Source organism: Leucopleurus acutus (assembly GCF_964270905.1).
Source record: "Leucopleurus acutus genome assembly, chromosome: 20".
Classification (NCBI taxonomy): domain Eukaryota; kingdom Metazoa; phylum Chordata; class Mammalia; order Artiodactyla; family Delphinidae; genus Leucopleurus; species Leucopleurus acutus.
This window is the reverse complement of record NC_139162.1, coordinates 35,288,115-35,309,076: the sequence shown is the minus strand read 5'-3', so window position 1 is coordinate 35,309,076 and position 20,962 is coordinate 35,288,115. Positions and strand designations below refer to the sequence as shown.

At 38.7% G+C, this 20,962-nt stretch overlaps 1 protein-coding gene across 1 annotated transcript in view; it reads right to left on the bottom strand.

The window, feature by feature from the left end:
• The window catches only part of N4BP1 (NEDD4 binding protein 1), a 45,118-nt gene that overhangs the window by 12,466 nt on the left and 11,690 nt on the right, over positions 1–20,962 (bottom strand). The window contains exon 2 of the mRNA XM_082863316.1: positions 5,721–7,414. Within this exon, the coding sequence (XP_082719442.1) occupies positions 5,721–7,414 (1,694 nt within the window). The remainder of the gene's footprint in view (positions 1–5,720; positions 7,415–20,962) is intronic.

Below are 20,962 nucleotides of genomic sequence, written 5' to 3'. Positions count from 1 at the left end.
CATCACACTCTGGATTTTGGCCCAGGTGGTCTTGCCATTTGACTCTTCCTGGATTCTGAGCTTTTTCTTATCTCTTAAACCTCCTCCCCGAATGCCCTCAGGACCCAAGGCCAGTCACTCTTCTTCTATGAAGCTGTCTCTAGACACAGGCCCTCAACCATCCCTCTTCTTTTCTCTGACTTGCTATCTTGTACTGTGCACCAGAACCACAGAACTTAGGAATGCATTTAAAGTCACATTAGAGATAAAAAGAACGAAACACCTCTTGAGAGACAGAGCCACTTGCCCAGCTTGCACTGTCAGAGGGTGGATGAGCTGGGATTAGACTGACATTTCCTCACTCCTGGGCCAGTGCCCTTTCAACTACCCCCCCAGCGGTACTGTCCCCAACTAAATCTACATTCTCATGGAGCAGGAATGGGCTGGACCTGTAAGAAACATCTAAAGTCCAGAAGAGTGGCTCAGAAATGCCTCCTTTTAGAGGCTAAAGCCCACTCTCTTCTCAGTGAACCATAAATAAGAGACTGCACAGGCATCAGCTATACCCCAGAAAACGTATGCAAGTAAACAAACCCATTCTTGATGAAATAACTTAGCAGTGGTTTATTTACAAAAAAGCATTTAAATATGGCAAGAATGTAGCAATATGACATTTATTACTGGGGCGGGGGGGGGGGTAGTTTTTGTACAGGGGGTCTTACCCTTGAAATAAATGCACTAAAAAAGCTTATAAAGTGCCTTCTTAGTTTATTCATCAGACACAAATGTGTATGAACTCTTTTTCTCCTCCTTTCCTTAAATGCTTCTGTTGATGGAAACAGTAGAAACTGGGTGGAAATAAAGTTCCCAGTCCATTACCTTGGGTCACTAAGGAAAAGGAGGGAAATGACAGTAGATAAAATTCTGCTGCCCTGGACCCCTCACAAGCTTAGAGGGGGAAAGTGGAGTTTCTAGAATGATTAGCACTAAAACAAATTTCCAAAGGGTTAGTTATCCTCAGTGATAAGATCAAATCATTTTTAATACCCTGAAAAATCTCTAGCGCTGTTTTAGGAATAAATAGCAGTTCAAAATTCTGGTAGAGAACAAATGGACTCATCCATAAAACAACAGAAACAAAATCAAGTGGAGCCAAATTACTGACCTTAAAATAATACGAAGTGTCCTTGACCTTGCCTACTTTTACTCTCACACCCTGACCAGGCAAAAAATGTGCTGTCTCCTAGCCTCCCTGCAATCAAACCAGAGCAACTTGCTGACAGGTAAACTCAGACCAGTGGTCTTTTCGGACTCAGAGACAAAGGGTATACATACAATAACACCTCTCTGCGTGTGTGAAGGCCAAAGCTCTGGGGTTCGCAGATCCAAACATAGAATTAACAGATATTAAGCCTGAGAAGCCAGATGTGCAGGCTCTCAAGGGAGATTTAAACTCCTGTTTCCATAAACTTGGGAACAACTTATAATATCTGGTTGCTTTCCATATTGTAGCAGACAGTCAACTAGAAAGAGGGCCCAAAGCAGAGAGGAGGTGGGTGATAAATACCTGATATACACTCATGGCCATCACAGAACCAAGACAGGGCAGTGTGGGAAAAGAGTGAGAAAACTTTTGAGTTACCCAGGAAAGAATAATCCCTTTCTATAGCTTCCACTTAATAAAAATAGCCATGGAACCCTGATATAGAAAGACTAGCATGAAAAATGGTTAAAATGTAGAGGCAAGTGAAGGGACAAACCTCATCTACATGGAAAATTATCTACACAGATAAGTCAGGTGCTCTTATGCTGAAGTTTCAAACTGACAGAGACCAAGTGTTATCTGGCCTCCATGGTGATGCCTAGCCACACACAAACAATTTCCATTTACTCATCGTTTGACTCACTCGTGGTGACAAATGGGAAAAACCAAGTAGAGATATGCATAATCAGCAGCATTAAGTAGGGTATTTTGGAATTTCTCACGGTGTGTTATAAACTGCAGACACCACACTGGACAGACAAATAAACAAGGCTTTGCAGAAACCCAGGGATGGGTGGGCCTGAATGGCTCTAAGGTGGGGTTCAAACCTATTGCTTAAGAACTCAAATTTCCTTTTTAACTACTTCCTCAACTAGCTGGGTCAAATTAGCGAGGTTTACTCAGCAGTGCCTGAGCAACTCAAGACTTAGGTATCCCAATGTTGCCAAGGCCTAAAAGTTCAACCTCAGCTTCTGTGGGAAGAGGCAGGGTGTGTGATGGCTCTGAAGAGTAATATCATGGGCCCAAATCTCATATCTGCATAATCTTGGACAAGATTTTTAGGCCATATCATATTATATACATTACAGATTAATTTTTACTTCACAAAACTGGTGTGAAGATGATATTTTAAAAGATAAAGTTGAGCACCTGACACATAACAAGTGTTTGTTTTAAGATTCCAAATATTTGGGGGCTTCCCTGGTGGCGCAGTGGATAAGAATCTGCCTGCCAATGTAGGGGACACGGGTTCGAGGCCTGATTCAGGAAGATCCCACATGCCGCGGAGCAACTAAGCCCATGCACCACAACTACTGAGCCTGCACTCTAGAGCCCGCAAGCCACAACTACTGAGCCCACATGCTGCAACTACTGAAGCCCGTGCGCCTGGAACCCATGCTCCATAACAAGAGAAGCCACCGCGATGAGAAGCCAGCGCAATGCAACTAAGACTAGCCCCGGCTCGCCGCAACTAGAGAAAGCCTGGGCGCAGCAACAAAGACCCAATGCAGTCAAAAATAAATAAAAATAAAATAAATAAATTTATTTAAAAAAAAGACTCCAAATATTTGTTCAAATGTAATCCAAATTGATTAGTAGAATAGCAGTTGGAATAGCAATATAAATGGGTGGTGAAAAATCATTTAAACAGTCCTAATCTTTCTTAGTCTTTAATTCATTGATTCATTCAAGCCATCGTCACTAATTGGCTACTATGTGCCAGGCACCATGGACCTTGGGGGTAGTTCAGGGAACAGAACAGACACGCATCGCTTCTTTTATGGAAGTTATAGTCTATAATTCACATATAATATTGAAACAGTTGATTTAGAATCATAATTTTTTCTGACTTAAAAAAATTAAGGTGAAATTCACATAACATAAAATAATCATTTTAAAGTGAACAATTCAGTGGCATTTAGTACATTCACAATATTGTGCAACCACCATTTATATCTTATTCCAACACATTTCCATCACTCCAAAATAAAACCCTGTACCCATTAAAGAGTTTCTTCCCAGAATAAGAGTTAATTTTAATTACTGATGTTTTCAGATCAATCTACATCAAATTAAGTATAAGTCTGTCTTCTTAGGATAATACATCCTTTGTAAAAGAGTTGCTTTTGAGACACCTGTGAATTCAAAGAAAATGGAAATCGTCTCTCAAATAATCAGCTTATGGTTTCCCTTAGTGCACTAATTCAGCGGTTTTCAAAAGAAACAGTACTGTACTGAAGGGTGTTAGGAAATATGTGACACTGTTTTGGGGTGTCACAATGGCCGGGGGCAGTACGGGCAAAGTAGGAGGGACTAGATATGCAAAACACCCTGTCCTGGATAGCCAGTGCCACTCTAAATTCCAATAGTGACCCCTTTGAGAAATATACTAGTTACCACAAAAAGGTTTTTTTAAAAGTGTCATTATCACTGCTCATTCTACCTTAATTTGCATTTCTTAGTCTTTGAACACCAATTTGGGAAATCTCTCCATACACAGAAAAATGAGAAAGGATTAATATTACTCATAATCGTGACCTAAATTTTATATCATCATTTGGCTCAAGAAATTGTAACAAGGAGGAACTACTGTGGGGCTTGGACTGTGAGCGATTGAAATTGCACTTTACATTTTTACTTAGATAATGCTATGCAGCTGTGGGTCATTTGCTGGGTTTCCCCCAAAAGAACTGCCAAAAAACAAAGTGAAATGACAATAAACAGTATTATTTGGAAATGAAGACAAGTATATTACACATTTTTACTGCCTATATTCAAACTTTAACATATGAAATGCTGGCATTTTCTTCTTTTTTTGACAGCAAAGTACAGCACCATTCAAAAAAATAAAAATCAAAAGAATCCCTGCATTTTAAAAAATAGATACTAAAATATTTATAGATGGAAATGAAATATCTGAGAATTCCTTCAAAATGGGTGAAAGGCAGCAGGTGGGGGTATAGGTGAAACAATGTTTGAAATGATGAAACAAGATGGGCCATGTATGTGATGGGCACATGCGAATCCCAAATGAAACCAACATGGAATTTATCCTATTATCTTCTTGTGAATTTCTTTGAAAATTCTAACAAAAAAAAAATCAACAAAACAAAAAATAACGAATACATAATAAATGTGTATTTTAATAATAAAATTCACTTTATTTTTCAATTTTATCAAGTATTCCTGAAAAATCAGGGGATTAACTGATCTTTTAGAACTCCTAGGAAAGAGATCACATAAACATTCAGCAATTCAGAAAAGTACAGCTGAACCTTGAACAACACAAGGTCTGAACTTCAAGGTCCACTTAAACGTGGATTATTTTTTCCAGTAGTAAATACTACAGTACTGTATGATCCGAGGACTCAGAACAGCTTTATGGAGGGCCGAATGGTAAAGTTATTTTGCCTGGGCAGAGGGTCGGTGCCCCCTAACCTCACATCGTTAAAGGGCCAGTTGTATTTCAACGACTTCATTCCATGTCCAATGTCCATCGTTAAAGGGCCAATTGTATTTCAACAACTTCATTCCATGTCAGAAGGTCCTGCCAACCTTCCATGCCCCATTTCTTGAACTGCAGCTACTTAAATGCTACACCTTGAAGACTTCTTCAAAATCAGTGGAGTAACTGGTTTTGAAAACCGGAGGGAGACTACCTAGCAGTTGTTGAAATGGCGTGATAAAGATGTCCTTTAGGATGGGGCAAAAGGCTGTAGCAAGTGAAACTCAGGAGGCCGAAACCTGCCTGATGTCAAACAGCTGGTCCACAGTGAGGTGGAGACTCTCTGACCCCCAAACTCTCCTTAGTCACTATATCAAACCGCCCCTTAGAGAACAAATCCAATCCCACACTGGAAGTATAAAATCAGAATCCTAAGAGGGTTCCAAGACAGGCTAAATGGAAACGATCATTTAACTCCTTTTACTAAAAACAAATATACAAACTTTTAGTAGGAGCAGAGGCCCATAAAGAAGCCCAAACTGAAGAATTTCCTTAGAAAGGAAATTGCTATCACTCTATCAACAAAAGTATAACAGAAGTACATCACACCTATTATCCCTGCACATACATGGCTAAAGACCTGGCATGCTGTACATAAAAAGAAAAAATCTCTTTTTTGTCTTAAGCTTCATCCTCGTATTCAAAACCTAATGGTGTTCATGGCATTAAGAACCTAAGGATTTAAAAGTCTCTTTACTGCTTATCACTGGGAAACGCAATGTGAAAAGGCAAGTTTTCTATCATTCCTTGCTCTCAGAAATACAGGTTCAGCAGAGTGAAGAAAGAGTTTATACGATGCCAGAGGGTGGAATAACAAAACTTTCCCAATCAGCTGTTTTCTTCTTTCTTTTTGTCAGGTAAGGCTATAGGTCAACTACACAGACACACAAGATAGTTCCTACAAACACATGCAATTCTGAGACATGGCTAAGAGGCCTACTGAAAACGATAATTTGAAGAGAGTGGACTTACGTAATTGCAACATTGCTCCCATCTATAACAATGTGCTTCAAATCCGTCCTCCCTGGTTCATTTTTTAATTCCAGCCTGTAGGGCACTTTCAGAGTATCTCGAAATCTTTGAACCCCAGTAACTGAGGAATCGATGTGCTCAGAAGGTCCTGCCAACCTTGCATCAGTAACTGAAGGTAACAGTTGGGGCAGCGGCATTGGTGGAGAAAGGGGTGGACAATTTGGCTTAGACTGAGGAGAGGCACAACACCTCGAGCGGTTTTCACAGGCAGACTTCATATTATTTGGAAGCAAGGGTTCTGCTTGCTGCTGCACACCATTTTCAGGAAAAACTGGAATTCTGGGCTGGTGACCTGAAGCTCCTCTTGAAACAAAATTGACAATTTCTTTGGGACTTGAAGGGGCTAGAGAGGGTAAAAGGCCATCAGTTTCAAGGTCCATATTACAAATGTAGTTCTGATTTGAACTCCAGATTTCTTGTTTCTGTTCTATTGGCACTGTTCTGAAAGTATTAATTTTGCAATTTGAGGTACATGGTTTCAATTCTACTTTGAATGGTGACTGAGAAAACTTTTCTACCATATTTTGCTGTGTGTGAGTCTGTGTTTTCTTTGGAGTGGAATCTGCTGTAAACTCATTTATGCTGCTACAAACACCTTTATTTTTGGTTCTCTTGGTCTCTGGATACACAGTACCAGGTGGAAATTCTCTGTCTTCTTGGAATCTTTTATTTTCCTTTTCAATTTCCTCCAAGAGTAATAATGGTTCAGTAGATGGCCCATACTCCCTAATGACCTTTTCTACAATTTCTTGGGAATAGCCCATGGTTTTAAAAAAGTTTACAAGGATGTTGTATTCCATTTCCTCAGTAGTGTCTTTTACATCTGGACTTAAATTTTCGGCATCAGTAGAAGAATCAGATAGGTCAATGATTACACTTCCAGCTAATGTCTTACCATCATGTAAAAGCTCTCCCTCTTGAACATTTTCCAAAGAAAACTGTTTCTTAGTATGCCTTTCTTCAGAATCAGAAAACCTCCTTTTGTGACACACTCTGTCTTTGGAAAGCGCCTCTTCATCTGGCGTTACACCATTTATTGGAACAAAAAGTACATCCTGTGAACTAGAAAAGACTGTGTCCATTTGTTTTGTAAGCTCAGAAACAGGAGTCCCAGCTTTATTTCTTGCCTCTTCCTGAAAAACAATTTCATCTCTGGAAATATTCAGCCCTGTGGGAGCATTCTGTGTAAACTCTGTTTGTTTAGAATCTCTAATTTCAATTACATCATCATCTCCTGTTTCAAATAGATTCTCCTCACCTTGGGTGAGTGCCAAAAGTTCTTTTTTCAAGGAAGTGGGTAAAATCAACAAGTCCATTGTGTAACTGTCTGCACGAGCTTCAACAAATTGTTTAAATTCCCTTTTTACCTCTGATTCTTTTTGGCTGTTGGGTAGGTTCTCATTATTCTCAAAGAGCTTTACAAACTGCTGAATGTGACTCCTAGCCATGACCACAGCTTCGGCACTTCCTCTGATGCCAAGAAGACCGATGTCGAGAATGCAGAGATCGGCACAGGTGTCCTGAATCAAGCTCTTCAGAAACAGGCTCTGTGCCCCAACAAAAATGCAGTGCATGGCCTTGGGGTAACATTCTCTTTCTTCTAGTTCGGGTTCACAGATTCCTTTAATATATTCCTGTAAAGAGAAAATAAGAAATTAGATCAACTTACAAAAGCTCCTTACAGCACATTACTATGTTACACATGAAATTACCAATATCAAGCTGCACAAAAGTCAAAAGCATGCTAACATCCTTGGAAAAAATACCACGTTTTAACTGAAATATTTAAAATAACAGATATAAGTCACTTAATTGTTTTCAGGGAACTGAAAACTTTGCATCTAAGTCTAAAAGGTAGGTATGTATAACATTTTCAATAGTGTATCTTGCAATGTGATCTTAGGAGTTTGCCCAGCTGCACAGTGGACAATGACAAGACTGGATTTATTTATGTCTATAAAGAATAAACATCTTTGCTTGTTACTAGTCATTTATTACTACTATGACATAATTAAGAGAGAAGATAATCAAATCAAATGATTTACTCCAGAACAAACCTTGACTTTTGTTTTGCTACTATTGTTTCCAGATGAAACAGACTGATTTTTTTGAAGGCATTTAATAACAAGATCAGTTTAACAAAAATATTCTTCTAGCTGGCTGGAACAATGTATATACCCTATATACTTTTACATCTGTTTTCCAAGAAAGACCAGACTATTTAAATGTAGATCTAAATATAAAGAACCACAGAATGCTGAATAGTACTGCCTTTCTCAGATATAAAGCTACGGTTTCCAGTGAAATTTGATATTGAAAGAGGCCTGAACCAGGTAAAAAAGGGAACTGGGTTCTTAAGCAATTAGGTTGCCACTGGAGGCTGAAGTGTGAATCAAGTAAACGTGCAAAAAGCACTCACACAAACAATGGAGCATACTTGTTAATAACCTGGGCACTGGAGCCAGTTCCTAGGCTCAAATTCCAGCCATGCAACTGGTGACCTTGCTCAAGTTACCTAACCCTTCTGAGCCCAGTTTCTGCAACAGTGAAAGAGAGGATAGTGCAATCTCAGGTGTTTTGAGGAAATTCAAAGAAATAATAAATGTAAAGTTCTGACAATAGTGTCTCACACGTGCTTACTAAATAATAAACACTGTTACTTCAAATTATCAGTGAGAGCTTTCTGGACAGACATCTGTAAGAAATGAGCCTGGCGATATCTGATCTATACTTTACACTAAAATCAGAATGGCGTTATCCAAAATGGTGCTATTTTAAAAAGTTCAACCTGTGCAACCGGTTACAATGAGGCTTTACAAACTTGCACGTACTATGTACACTTGCTTTTATAATGGCCACATGTCCTCCACTAGAATTTATATACAAATGTGTACATATTCCTTGTTTACACACGAACTACAAGATTCCTACAAGGAGATGGAACACCAGAAATACAAGGAAAACATCAAGGGGAAAAGCTCAACCCACGCACTATAATAATGTTCAGTCATGAATTCTTTACTCTCTTATGTTCTTTTGGATAAACGTGGAATATCTATGGGCTTGGTGGTATGAATGAATCCTTTGTCAAGTAAGTGGCTTGCAAATATTTTCCCCTTATCTATAGTTTGTCTTTTCATCCTCTTTTGTGACAGAAAAAGTTTTTGATTTTAAGGAAGCCCATTTATTGGTTTTTTCTTCATCAAGACTTAGGTCCCAAAGATTTCTCGTGTGTTAGCATCTAAAAGTTTTACATTTAAATCTATAATCCATTTTGAGTTCATTTTTGTTATCAAATGTGAGGCTTTGTTCGAGGTTCATTTTTTGCTTATGGATATCTAGTTGCTCTAGCATCATTTCCTGAAAAGACTATCTTTTCTCTATTGAATTGCTTTTGCCTGTTTGTCAAAAATCAGTTGGCCAAACTTGTGTGGGTCTATATCTGGGTTTCCTATTCTGTCCCATCAACTTATGAATTTATCCCTTCACCAATACCAGTCTTGACTATTATAATTATCTAATGTCTTAAAATTGGACAATGACTGCTCCCACTTTATTCTTCTTTTAAAAATTATTTTTAGCTATTCTAGTTTCTTTGCCTTTCCAAATCAAATTTTAGCATAATCTTATTTAGCAATTATGTTAAACTTGCACATTGATTTGAGGACAAGTGACATCTGCTGACTCTTCTGATGCATGAACATGGTATGTCTCTCCAGTTCTCCAGATCTTTGCTTTCTTTCATCACTGTTTTATAGTTTTGAGTCCTATACACGTTTTATGAGGTTTACGCCCAAGTATTTCATTTTTTTGAGCAACTGAACATGGCACTGCATTTTAATTTTGGTTCCTATGTGTTCATTGCTAATAAATAGAAATACAATTGATTTTTGTATATTGGTCATATATCCTGTGACCCTGCTGATCATATTTCTAATTCTAGGATTTTTTTCTTCTAGATACCCTGGGATTTTCTATGCAGACAATTATGTCATTTCCTTTTGTTTTTTTTTCTGATCTATATGCCTTTTACTTTCTTGCCTTATTGTACTGGTAGAACTTCCAGCACTGTGCTGAAAAGCAGTGGTGAGAGCTGACATTCTTGCTTTCGTTCAGTCTTTGGAGAAAACATTCAATCTTTCACCATTAAGTTAAACTTTTTGTAGATATTCTTCATCAAATTAAGGAAGTTACCCTATATTCCTACTTTTCTAGGAGCATGAACATGAAACATGAGTGTTGAAACTTGTTAAATGCCTTACTAAATCAACTGATGTAATCATGTTATGATTTCACTTCTTCAGCCTGTTCGTGTGATAGATTACATTAACTGATTTTTCAATATTTAACCAGCCTTCTATCCCTGGAATAATCACAGCTTGGTCATGATGTATAATTTTTTTATACATTGATGGATTCTATTTGCTATATGTTGTACTGCCTTGTCTGGTTTTAGCATCGGGAAAATACTGATTACGAATGAGTATAGGAGTGTTCTCTGCCCTTGTATTTTCTAGAAGAGATTGTGCAGAATTGGTGTTAACTCTTTTAAACACTTTGTAGACTTCTCCAGTGAAACAGCTTGGCTCAGCAATTTCTTTCATGAGAATTTTTTTTTTTAGTATTTATTTATTTGGCTGTGCCGAGTCTCAGTTGCAGCACATAGGGTCTTTATTGTCGCACGCAGGAGCTTCATTGCAGCATGCGGAATCTAGTTTCCCCGACCAGGGATCGAACCCGGGCCCCCTGCATTGGGAGCGCAAAGTCTTAACCACTGGATGACCAGGGAAGTCCCTTTTATGAGAATTTTATTTTATTTTTTTTAACATCTTTATTGGAGTATAACTGCTTTACAATGTTGTGTTAGTTTCTGCTGTATAACAAAGTGAACCAGCTATATGTATACATATATCCCCATATCCCTTCCCTCTTGCGTCTCCCTCCCACCCTCCCTATCCCCCACCGCCATCTAGGTGGTCACAAAACATTGAGTTGATCTCCCTGTGCTATGAGGCTGCTTCCCACTAGCCATCTATTTTACATTTGGTAGTGTATATATCTCAAAGCTACCCTCTCACTTTGTCCCAGCTTACCCTTCCTCCTCCCCCGTGTCCTCAAGTCCATTCCCTGCATCTGCGTCTTTATTCCTATCCTGCCCCTAGGTTCTTCAGAACCATTTTTTTAAAAAGATTCCATATATATGTGTTAGCATACAGTATTTGTTGTTCTCTTTCTGACTTACTTCACTCTGTATGACAGTCGCTCGGTCCATCCACCTCACTACAAATAACTCAATTTCATTTCTTTTTATGGCTGAGTAATATTCCATTGTATATATGTGCCACATCTTCTTTATCTATTCATCTGTCAATGGACACTTAGGTTGCTTCCATGTCCTGGCTATTCTAAATAGTGCTGCAATGATCATTGTGGTACACGACTCTTTTTGAATTATGGTTTTCTTAGGGTATATGCCCAGTAGTGGCACTGCTGGGTCATATGGTAGTTCTATTTTTACTGTTTTAAGGAACCTCCATACTGTTCTCCAAAGTGGCTGTATCAATCTACATTACCCTCTCCAGCATTTATTGTTTGTAGATTTTTTGATGATGGCCATTCTGACCGGTGTGAGATGATACCTCATTGTAGTTTTGATTTGCCTTTCTCTAATGATTAGTGATGCTGAGCATCCTTTCATGTGTTTATTGGCCATCTGTATGTCTTCTTTGAAGAAATGTCTATTTAGGTCTTCCGCCCATTTTTGGATTGAGTTGTTTGTTTTTTTGATATTGAGGTGCATGAGCTGCTTGTATATTTTGGAGATTAATCCTTTGTCAGTTGCTTCGTTTGCAAACATTTTCTCCCACTCTGAGGGTTGCCTTTTTGTCTTGTTTATGGTTTCCTTTGCTGTGCAAAAGCTTTTAAGTTTCGTTAGGTCCCATTTGTTTATTTTTGTTTTTATTTCAATTTCTCTAGGAGGTGAGTCAAAAAGGATCTTGCTGTGATTTGAGAATTTTAAAATTATTAATTCAATTTCCCTAACAGCTGTAGGTCTTATTCAAATTATCTATTTCATATTGGGTAAGTTATGGTAGTCTCCACTTTTTGAGGAATTGGCTAATTTCATCTAAGTTGTCAAATTTACGTGTGTAAAGTTGTAGGATTTCCTTATCTTTTTGATGTCTGCAGGGTCTGTAGCTGATATCCTGATTATTAGTAATTTATGTCTTCTTCAGTGTTACTGAAGTTTGTCAATTTCACTGACTTTTTTTCCTAAAGAACAAGCTTGTTGTTTCATCGAGTTTATTATTTCTGTATTTTCAACCTCACTGACCTCTGCTCTTTATTTCCTTCCCCTTGCTTACTTTGAGTTTATTTTACTCATCTTTTTCTAGTTCCTAGAGGTGAAAGCTTAGATTATTGATTTGAGACTTTTCTTCTTTTTTAATGTAATATGTGTTATAAATTTCTATTTCAGGGGACTTCCCTGGTGGCACAGTGGTTAGGAATCCACCTGCCAATGCAGGGGACAGGGGTTCAATCCCTGGTCCGGGAAGATCCCACATGCCACGGAGCAACTTAGCCCGTTCGCCACAACTACTGAGCCTGCGCTTTAGAGCCCGCAAGCCACAACCACTGAGCCCGTGTGCCACAACTACTGAAGCCCATGTGCCTAGAGCCCGTGCTCCGCAACAAAGAGAAGCCACCGCAATAAGAAGCCCACGCACCAAAACGAAAAGTAGCCCCTGCTCACCGCAACTAGAGAAAAGCCCATGCGCAGCAACGAAGACCCAATGCAGCCAAAAATAAATAAATAAATATATTTTTTAAATTTAAAAATATTTCTCTTTCATCACTGCTTTAGCTACATCTCACAAATTTTAATATATATTATTTTCATTTTCCTTCAGCTCAATGTATTTTAAAATTTCTCTTCAAATTATCTAATATTCAGAGGTCTGTTGTTGAGTTTCCAAGTATTTGGATATTTTCTTGTTATCTTTCTGTTACTGATTTCTAGTTTGATTCCTTTGTGGTCAGAGAACACACTCTATATGATTTCAGTTCTTTTGAATTTGTTGAGATTCGTTTTATGCCCAGGTTATAATCTATCATGATATACATTCCGTGGGCATTGAAAAGAATGTGTATTCTGCTGTTGCTGGGCAGAGTGTTCTATAAACATCAATTAGAACCTGGTTGGTTGGCGGTGTTGAGTTCTCTTATATCCTTGCGGATTTTCTGTCTCATGGTTCTATCAACTGTTGAGAGAAACATGTTGAAGCCTCCAACTATTACTGTAGGTATGTCAATTTCTCCTTTCAGTTCTACCAGTTTTTGTTTTAACTATTTTGCAGCTCTATTATTAGGAATATACACATTTAGCAATGTTATGTCTTTTCAGTAAATTGACCCTCTCTTTGCTCTGAAGGCTATTTTGTCTGACAGTAATATTGCCACTCCAAGCTTCCTTTTGGTTAATGTTTACACAGTATATTTTCCCCTCCTTTTAATTTTAACTTACCTGTATCATTATATTTGAAATAAGTCTCTTGAAGACAACACACAGTTTGGTTGTTTTTTAAATCCATTCTGATAATCTCTTTTAAATTGGTGTGTTTAGACTGTTTAATTTCAATGAAAGTATCAGTAAGTTTGGATTTAAGCCTACCATTTGTTTGTTTTCTGCCTGTTCCCTATTTTTAATTCCTTTTTTTCCCTATCTGGCCTTCTTGTGCATTATGCAAACATTTTTTAGTATTACAATGTAATTTATTGCATTTTTTACTGTATCTCTTTATGTAGTTTTTAAAGTAGTCATGCGATCAATTACATATTTAATTTTCACAGTCCACTTAAAATCAGTAGTCTATCACTTCAATAGGAATGTATAAACCTTACCACCCATACTATTCGTGTTTTTTATTTTCTATATCTTATGATGCTTTGACATCTTGGGAGGCCTTTCAGACCTGGGGAGAGACTCACCCGCTCAGCTAGCTAATTCCTAGGAGTTGTGGCCAGCCTGCTTACAGCATGCCTTTCGAGTACAGTGCTGTGCCCCCACCCCTTCTCCTTATCTAATTCACAAATCAAGTCCTGTATCAAGCCAGGACCAGGTACCAAACAACTAAGGGCATCCCCTATGCCCCAAAGCTGGCAGGGATTATCCAAACTAGCCAGTCCTAAACTGTTTACCCTGCTATGCCTTTCCCCTTACTCCTGCTTCTGCCTCCTGCCAAAAACCTGATGGCCCTGCAAGGTGAGGCATGCCCTCTTGTCTTGGGAAATGTTAAGTAATCAAACTCTTCTTTCAATGGCATTGACTTCTCCGTGCCATCACTCAGTCACCTCCATAATTTAAACTCCTGTGGGTATAAATTTTAGAACACCACCATCATATGGGTTCCTTTACCCTCAGTCTCTACCCTCCCTGCTCTCGTATGTTACAGCTATCTCATCAATTCCAGGTACATACATTTGAAATCCTATCAGATGATGTCATAAATTTTACTTTCAACCATTAACTCACTTTAAAGAACTCAACAGGAGAAAGTAATCTATTGTATTTACCCAGATATAGTATATCATTTCTGTCTGAAGAACTTCCTTCAGCAATTCTTTTCCAGCAGGCTACTGGCAATGATTTTAGTGTTTTCTTCAACCGAGAATGCTTTATCATGCTTTATTTCACTTTCATTTCACTTGACAGAAAATTCTTGGTTAAAAGTCCTTTTCTTTCACCACTTAAATAATATTGTGTCACTTCTCTGGTCTCCATGGTTTCTGATGAGAAATCTGTACTCACTGTAGTTGCTGTTCCCTGAACTGTGTTTTTGTCTTGATACTTTCATGATTTTTAATGTGTCTTCAGTTTTCAGCAGTGTGGTTATGACATGCTTGGTGTGGAATTCTTTGAGTTTATTATGCTTGAGTTCACAGTTTCTTGAATCATTATGTTTACATCTTCTGCCAAACTTGGGAAGTCTTCAGCTATTATTTCTCCAAATATTTTGTTTAGCACCACACTTTCTCCTCTACTCACCTTGTTCAGATTAGATAACTTCCATTGTTCTATATTCAAGTTCACTGACTACTCCGTCATCTCCATTTAAAAACTGAGTTCAGGGACTTCCCTGGTGGTCCAGTGGTAAACAATCTGCCTTCCAGTGCAGCGGATTCGGGTTCGAGCCCTCGTCAGGGAACTAAGATCCCACGTGCCACAGGGCAACTAAGCCCTCGCGCCACAACTACTAAGCTCGCACGCCTTAACTAGAGAGCCTGCATGTTGCAAACTACAGAGCCCACGCACCACAAATACAGAGCCCACACACTCTAGAGCCTGCACGCCACAACTAGAGAAGAGAAAACCTGCACTCCACAACTAGAGAGAAGCCCGTGTGCCACAACGAAGAGCCCTCACGCTGCAATGAAAGATCCTGTGTGCTGCAACTAAGACCTCACGCAGCCAAAAATTAATTAATTAATCTTTAAAAAAATAAAAACTGAGTTCATCCAGAGAGGTGTTATTTAGGTTACTGTAGTTTTCAGTTCTAACCTTTCCATTTGGTTCTTCTTTATGTCTTCTATTTCTTTGCTGAAACTTTCTCTTTTACTATTAGCTTTAAGAGTACTTGTGATTGCTTGTTGGAGCATTTTTATAATACATGTCTTAAATTCTTTGTTAAATAATTCCAACACCTGTGTCATCCTGGCACTGGTGTCCACTGTTTTTTCTCATGAGATTTGGTATTTTCCTCGTTCTTCATATGTCAAGTAATTTTGTATTGTATCCATTTTGAATATTATGAGTTCTGTGTCTTGTTTAAACCCATGATGAATGTCAACATTTCTGTTCTAGCAGGTAATTGACCTAGTTAGATTCAGGTTGCAAGCTGTACCCAGTCTTCTGTGAGCTGTGGTTCCAATATCAGTTCAGTTTTTAAAGCCTCTGCAGTGCTATTTGTATCTGTCCCACATGTGCGATACCCAGTGGCCAATCTGGGACCTGGATGGTGGTTTTTCTATTGTTCTCAAAAGTCTTTGTTTTGCTGATAAGGAGTAGATCCATGCATGTGTGTAGCTTGGGGATGAACCTAGGAGATCACACACAACTTTTATGGAGTCATTTTCCTGAGCTCCTCCCTCTCTGCCATCTTTCTAGTGTTTTCTGATTCCCTGCGCTCTTCTTTTCAGTCCTCCAGTCAGAAAGATGGGGCTTTGGTTACCCCACTTTGCCTTACATTTCTGCAACTGTGCCTGGTCCATCCAAAGGACAGAGAGGGAGAGAAAGCAATGAGACTGGCCCCATCCTCCTGGAACCACAACCCCACCAATCAGAGAGGAAGGTTCTCCTCCTTCAGAATTTTGAGTCCAGTGAGGCAAGCTCCCACTGCCACCATCATAGGACTGTTTGGAAACTGGTGTGCAATGGAATGAAGAAAAACAAAAACGGATTTTTGCACAGTATTACATGCTCCATTTTCTGCCCCTTGAGTTAAACTAGAGGGCTTCTCCAGGTGCTCCTTTTGTGCCCTAGTGCCCATTTCCACTTCCAGATTAGGCTGTATTGAGTTCAGGCTGAGAGATAACAATGGAAAAAATGGTAAACTCACCACTGGTTTGGTGGTACTGTGAATTCTGGTTTTCTTTCCCAATCCGCCTGCTACTGTTTACTTTTCAGAGTCCTTAAATACCTGTTCCATGCATTCTGTCCAGGTTTTATCACTATATTCACAGGACTGGCAGGGTAGAGTCCATCTTACTCAGAACTGGAGCTGCTCCCTGCTGCCTGCTAATATGTAAATGATGCTGCCTGTTTAGCTTAAGTAAGTGTATGGTTGAATTCACAGGAGTCAAATACTGCTGACTACTATGCAGCCACTGGATAAGAAAAAGTGGATTACATCCACTCAGTGGAATGCCAGCAACAGTGAGCCAGCCTGGAAAGAAGAGCTTTCTTCTCCAGATAACAGACTTCCAAAAAAAAAAAATCCTCTCAAACAACGGCTAATTCTCTAATTGATCCAAGGTAAAGGCCACTTATCAACAGATCCTGCCCAGACACAAGGTTTCCAACTGGCTTTTCAGATTTAGTATGAAACATTAAAAAAAAAAACCATGTCAGAAGAAAGTCTGGCAAATATGAAGACAGAAACCAATAAAGCAGAACGCAAAATAGAGAAAAACTGGAGGAAAGTAGGTAATGCAGGGTAGAAAAGAAAACTTAAACAAAATTTTAATTACTGCTTTCAAACAGATATAAGATGATAATGAATTCATAAAACAGATATCAAAATGCTAAGAAAAAAATAATTAGAATAAGAGCACTAGCAAATTATGAACATGATGGCCAAAACAGAGTCAATAGAAGAACCAAAAGACAAAGTGGAAGAAATCCCTCCAAAAGTATCAGAAAAAGAAAGAAATGAAAGAAAAGAAACTTTAAACATCCATCTAGGATATCCTAAGTCCAAATAACTGGCATTCCAAAAAGACAGAATGGCACTTAAGAAATAACACAAATCATTTCCTGGAACTAAAATGCATAAGACCCCATGCATTAGTGAAAAAAGTTACATTAAATCTTGTTTGGGAGCCAGTGCACCCAGATCCCACCTTGAAAGGGTCCACAGAATATCCAAGCATGATTACTTTTTAAAGGCCCACTAGAGAAAAATCCTGTGGGCGGGGTGGGAATAGGGCACACATAAAGGAATGATAATCAGAATGTCAAATTCTCAGTAGCAAGTCTGGATAGTCAGGGAAAACAGGGTAGCAATGCATTCAAAATGCTAAGGGAAAATGATCTTCAATCTATAATTCTATAACATCCACATTACATACCAAATATAAAGCAGAATAAAGACATTTCTAGCATGCCAAAGGCTGAGAAAATTACTCCCATGGATTCTTTTCTTGAGAAACTATTTTAAGATGAAGGCCACCAAAAACATGAGAGATAAAGTAATTACTAAATTCCATCCAAGAGTGGCAAATAGAAGTCCACAGATTTTAGCCATGCAGCAGATAAGCTGAGCAACCAGCTGACTGGAGGAGGGAAGAGGACTCCAGGGGTGTTCTCCCAGAAAAAGAGGCTTAAAGAATAGTTAAGATATAAAGGAATATTTATATCTTAAGATGAAAACAATATTTGTAAAATATTAGGGATGTTTAAAGCAAATTTCATAAGTAGGTAAGAAGAGGGCAGATAAAAATCCCAGGAAAAATTAAAAGCTATACCAGAAAGAGAACATAATGTAATATACTAAAGTACTTGGCCTTGCAACAACTAGTATTTATATGTCATAATTATATAAACCTGTTTCTTGCTTTAACTAAAAAAACCAAAAACCAACCAAACAAAAAACTATGTTGGTGTCTTAGTCTGTTTGGGCTACTGTAACAAAATGCCATACTGAGTGGCTTATAAACAACAGATATTTCTTTCAGCTCTGGAGGCTCGAAGTCCAAAATCAGAGCGACAGCACGGTCGGGTGAGGGCCCTCTTCCAGACTGCGGACTTCTTGTTGTGTCCTCACGTGGTGGAAGGGGCAATGGAGCTCTCTCAAGCCTCTCTTCTAAGGGTATTAATCTCATCCATGGGGGTTCTGTCCTCATGACCTAATCACCCCCAAAGGCCCCATTCTCCTAATACCATCACATTGGGCATGAGGATTTCAACATTCATTAATTTTGAGGAGACACAAATATCCAGACCATAGCAATTGAGAAAATGGGCCTAGTTTTTGCCTCATCATTTATCGTAAAGAAAGTGCATAATGCCTAATATTGATAAGAAATAGCAGTATATTATTTATAATTATTTACGTAAACATCAGAACAAACAGCTAAAAACAATGCGAAGTAGTTACCTTCAGGAAGCTAGGGTGTTTGGTAGAAGCAAAGGGACTGCTATTCGTAATAAAAACTCTAGTACTTGATTTGTTTTAACCATGTGCATATATTATTTTATTACATTCCCTACTTCCTAATTTTAATAAAAAAGTTTAAAAGTGGATGCATAACATGCTGTGATGCTGTATGACAAGATTACAGAGGGCCTCAGGAGAGCTCCTATTGTGTAAGCACTAGGAAGACTGGCAGAGAAGTGCCCAATACAAGCACAGCTGTCTGACATTACCCCCAAGTAACCAAAACTATTAATGCAAGATTAACTGCATAGATTTGAGGAAGAGCTGTGCTAGGAGCTTGTTATAGCTTCACATACCCAAAACTCCTTTTTGTGTGTCCCCTAAGAGGAATGAGTAATTATCCCTTGAGATTCAGATTCAGTTTTTTCATTAACAATTTACTCTTGGGAAATTACTAATAGCAACAATTGATTTCTATACTCCAGTTCAGGAGTGAGCAATAAAGTGTACAGGCATACAGTGTTACAAAAATGTCTGGCCATCAGTTGTATTGGTAAGAAAGATTCTGTGGATCTAAGTAGTCATCATTTGCATTTGGCTGGATTTGGTACCTGAACATTTGAATGTTAGTCAAAATTGTTTCCCCTCCATCCTGCAGCATTCATATATTGTTTTACTTTACTCAGGATTTTAAGAAAAAAGGGGGGGGAGCATATAATATACACAACAGTAACTTCCTTTTCATATGGCAAAATGAATTTCTGTTATTCTACTTTCTACAAATTCAGTTCTTCTCAACTATATAACAATTTACGAATCAGAGAGAAGCTCCTGGCAACCCCTGCCATTCAGAACATAGCTAAAACCAGAAAGGATCAAAGTGGCTATTCAAGAGTCTGCAGGTTTGACCTGGGGAAAGGGTTCTTGGCACCACTCTTCACTATCTACCACCTCTTATTTATGGGCACACACTTCAGGGACTTTATCAGATTGTTTCCCAGATTGCACATGGTTTGAAGCAGCTGAATGAAAATATAAAAGGAACAGCATAGGGTGCTACCTGCAGAGCACGCAACAGCAAATGATAATTGACAGCACAGGTGCAAAAATAAGGAAGACATAATGGTTAAAAAACATAGCAACTTGAGATCATCTATCATGAGTGTAGAACTGACACGCTCTGGCAGCTGCCAGGAGCATAACTGCACCCTGGCACAAATATAACCGAAGATACTCAAGTCCACCACAAATCAAGGAGGAGGGAGAAACTACAAAGGCAAGGAGGCTCCTAATACATTACAGATAGATTTCTAAAACTGTTCGGACCGGTAGTTCTCTGCTTTGGCTGCACACTTCAGGATTCTAAAGATTTCTTATAACTTAAGATACTCTCGCATAAATGGTGATATATGTTATCTCTAAGAGAAAAGAAAGTAGGAGGATTAATATGATTTTTAGACTTTGACATAAGAGTCCTACAGAACGTACATAAATTAGAAGCACCATAGTGCCTTAGATAAAACAAACTTTTAATATCATTACCTACATATCTGTAACAGGTCCATTTTAACCTGTTAAGATAACATGTCTCTATCTGGTCACCTACATTAATAATATCACTATAAAATAAAAATAACCATTTTAGTCATTTTTCCAATGCATTTCCAACATTTGCTTTCTGTTCCATCTTTCTCCTCAATCTTATTTCCAAAATGCCGACCGAGTTCTTCCCCAGGAGGAGCACCTTAACTGCCCCACAGGGACTTCCCTGCATGCTCACTCTGAGTCTACTTCTGGAGACACACCAGGGGCCACACTCTACCCTAGACCTCATCCCCATTACATCTGTAAATCTCTGAAATTCTACAGCTTCCAAAACTTTCAGCTCTCCTGAGCAACTTATCTTCACTCTTACCCAAATAATGTCTTCAGGTCCCCAACCTCATTTCTGTCAATTTTCTCATTTTTCGTAAAAGATGTGATTTTACCAGAGCCTGGAGGCCAACAGATATGAATTCCTTTGACTGCCTCTCTGTTTTCATCTAAAAATTCTACCTTTCACAAATTCTTCTCCTTGCTTCTGCTTCAAAGCCATGCCATTTTCCCAGACCTTGATTCATCCCTCCCCCTTTAGCCACCTACCCCGCCCCTCTGTCTACAAACATGCGTGAGCCTTCCTGATCCCCCAGAACACTTCCCTCAGCCCGACTGCCTATGCATGCAACCACTCGGTCTTTTCATCTTCACACTTTTTGAAAAAGTAGCCTAAAGCCTTTTCCCTGTCAACCCCTTGAAATCTGGATTCTG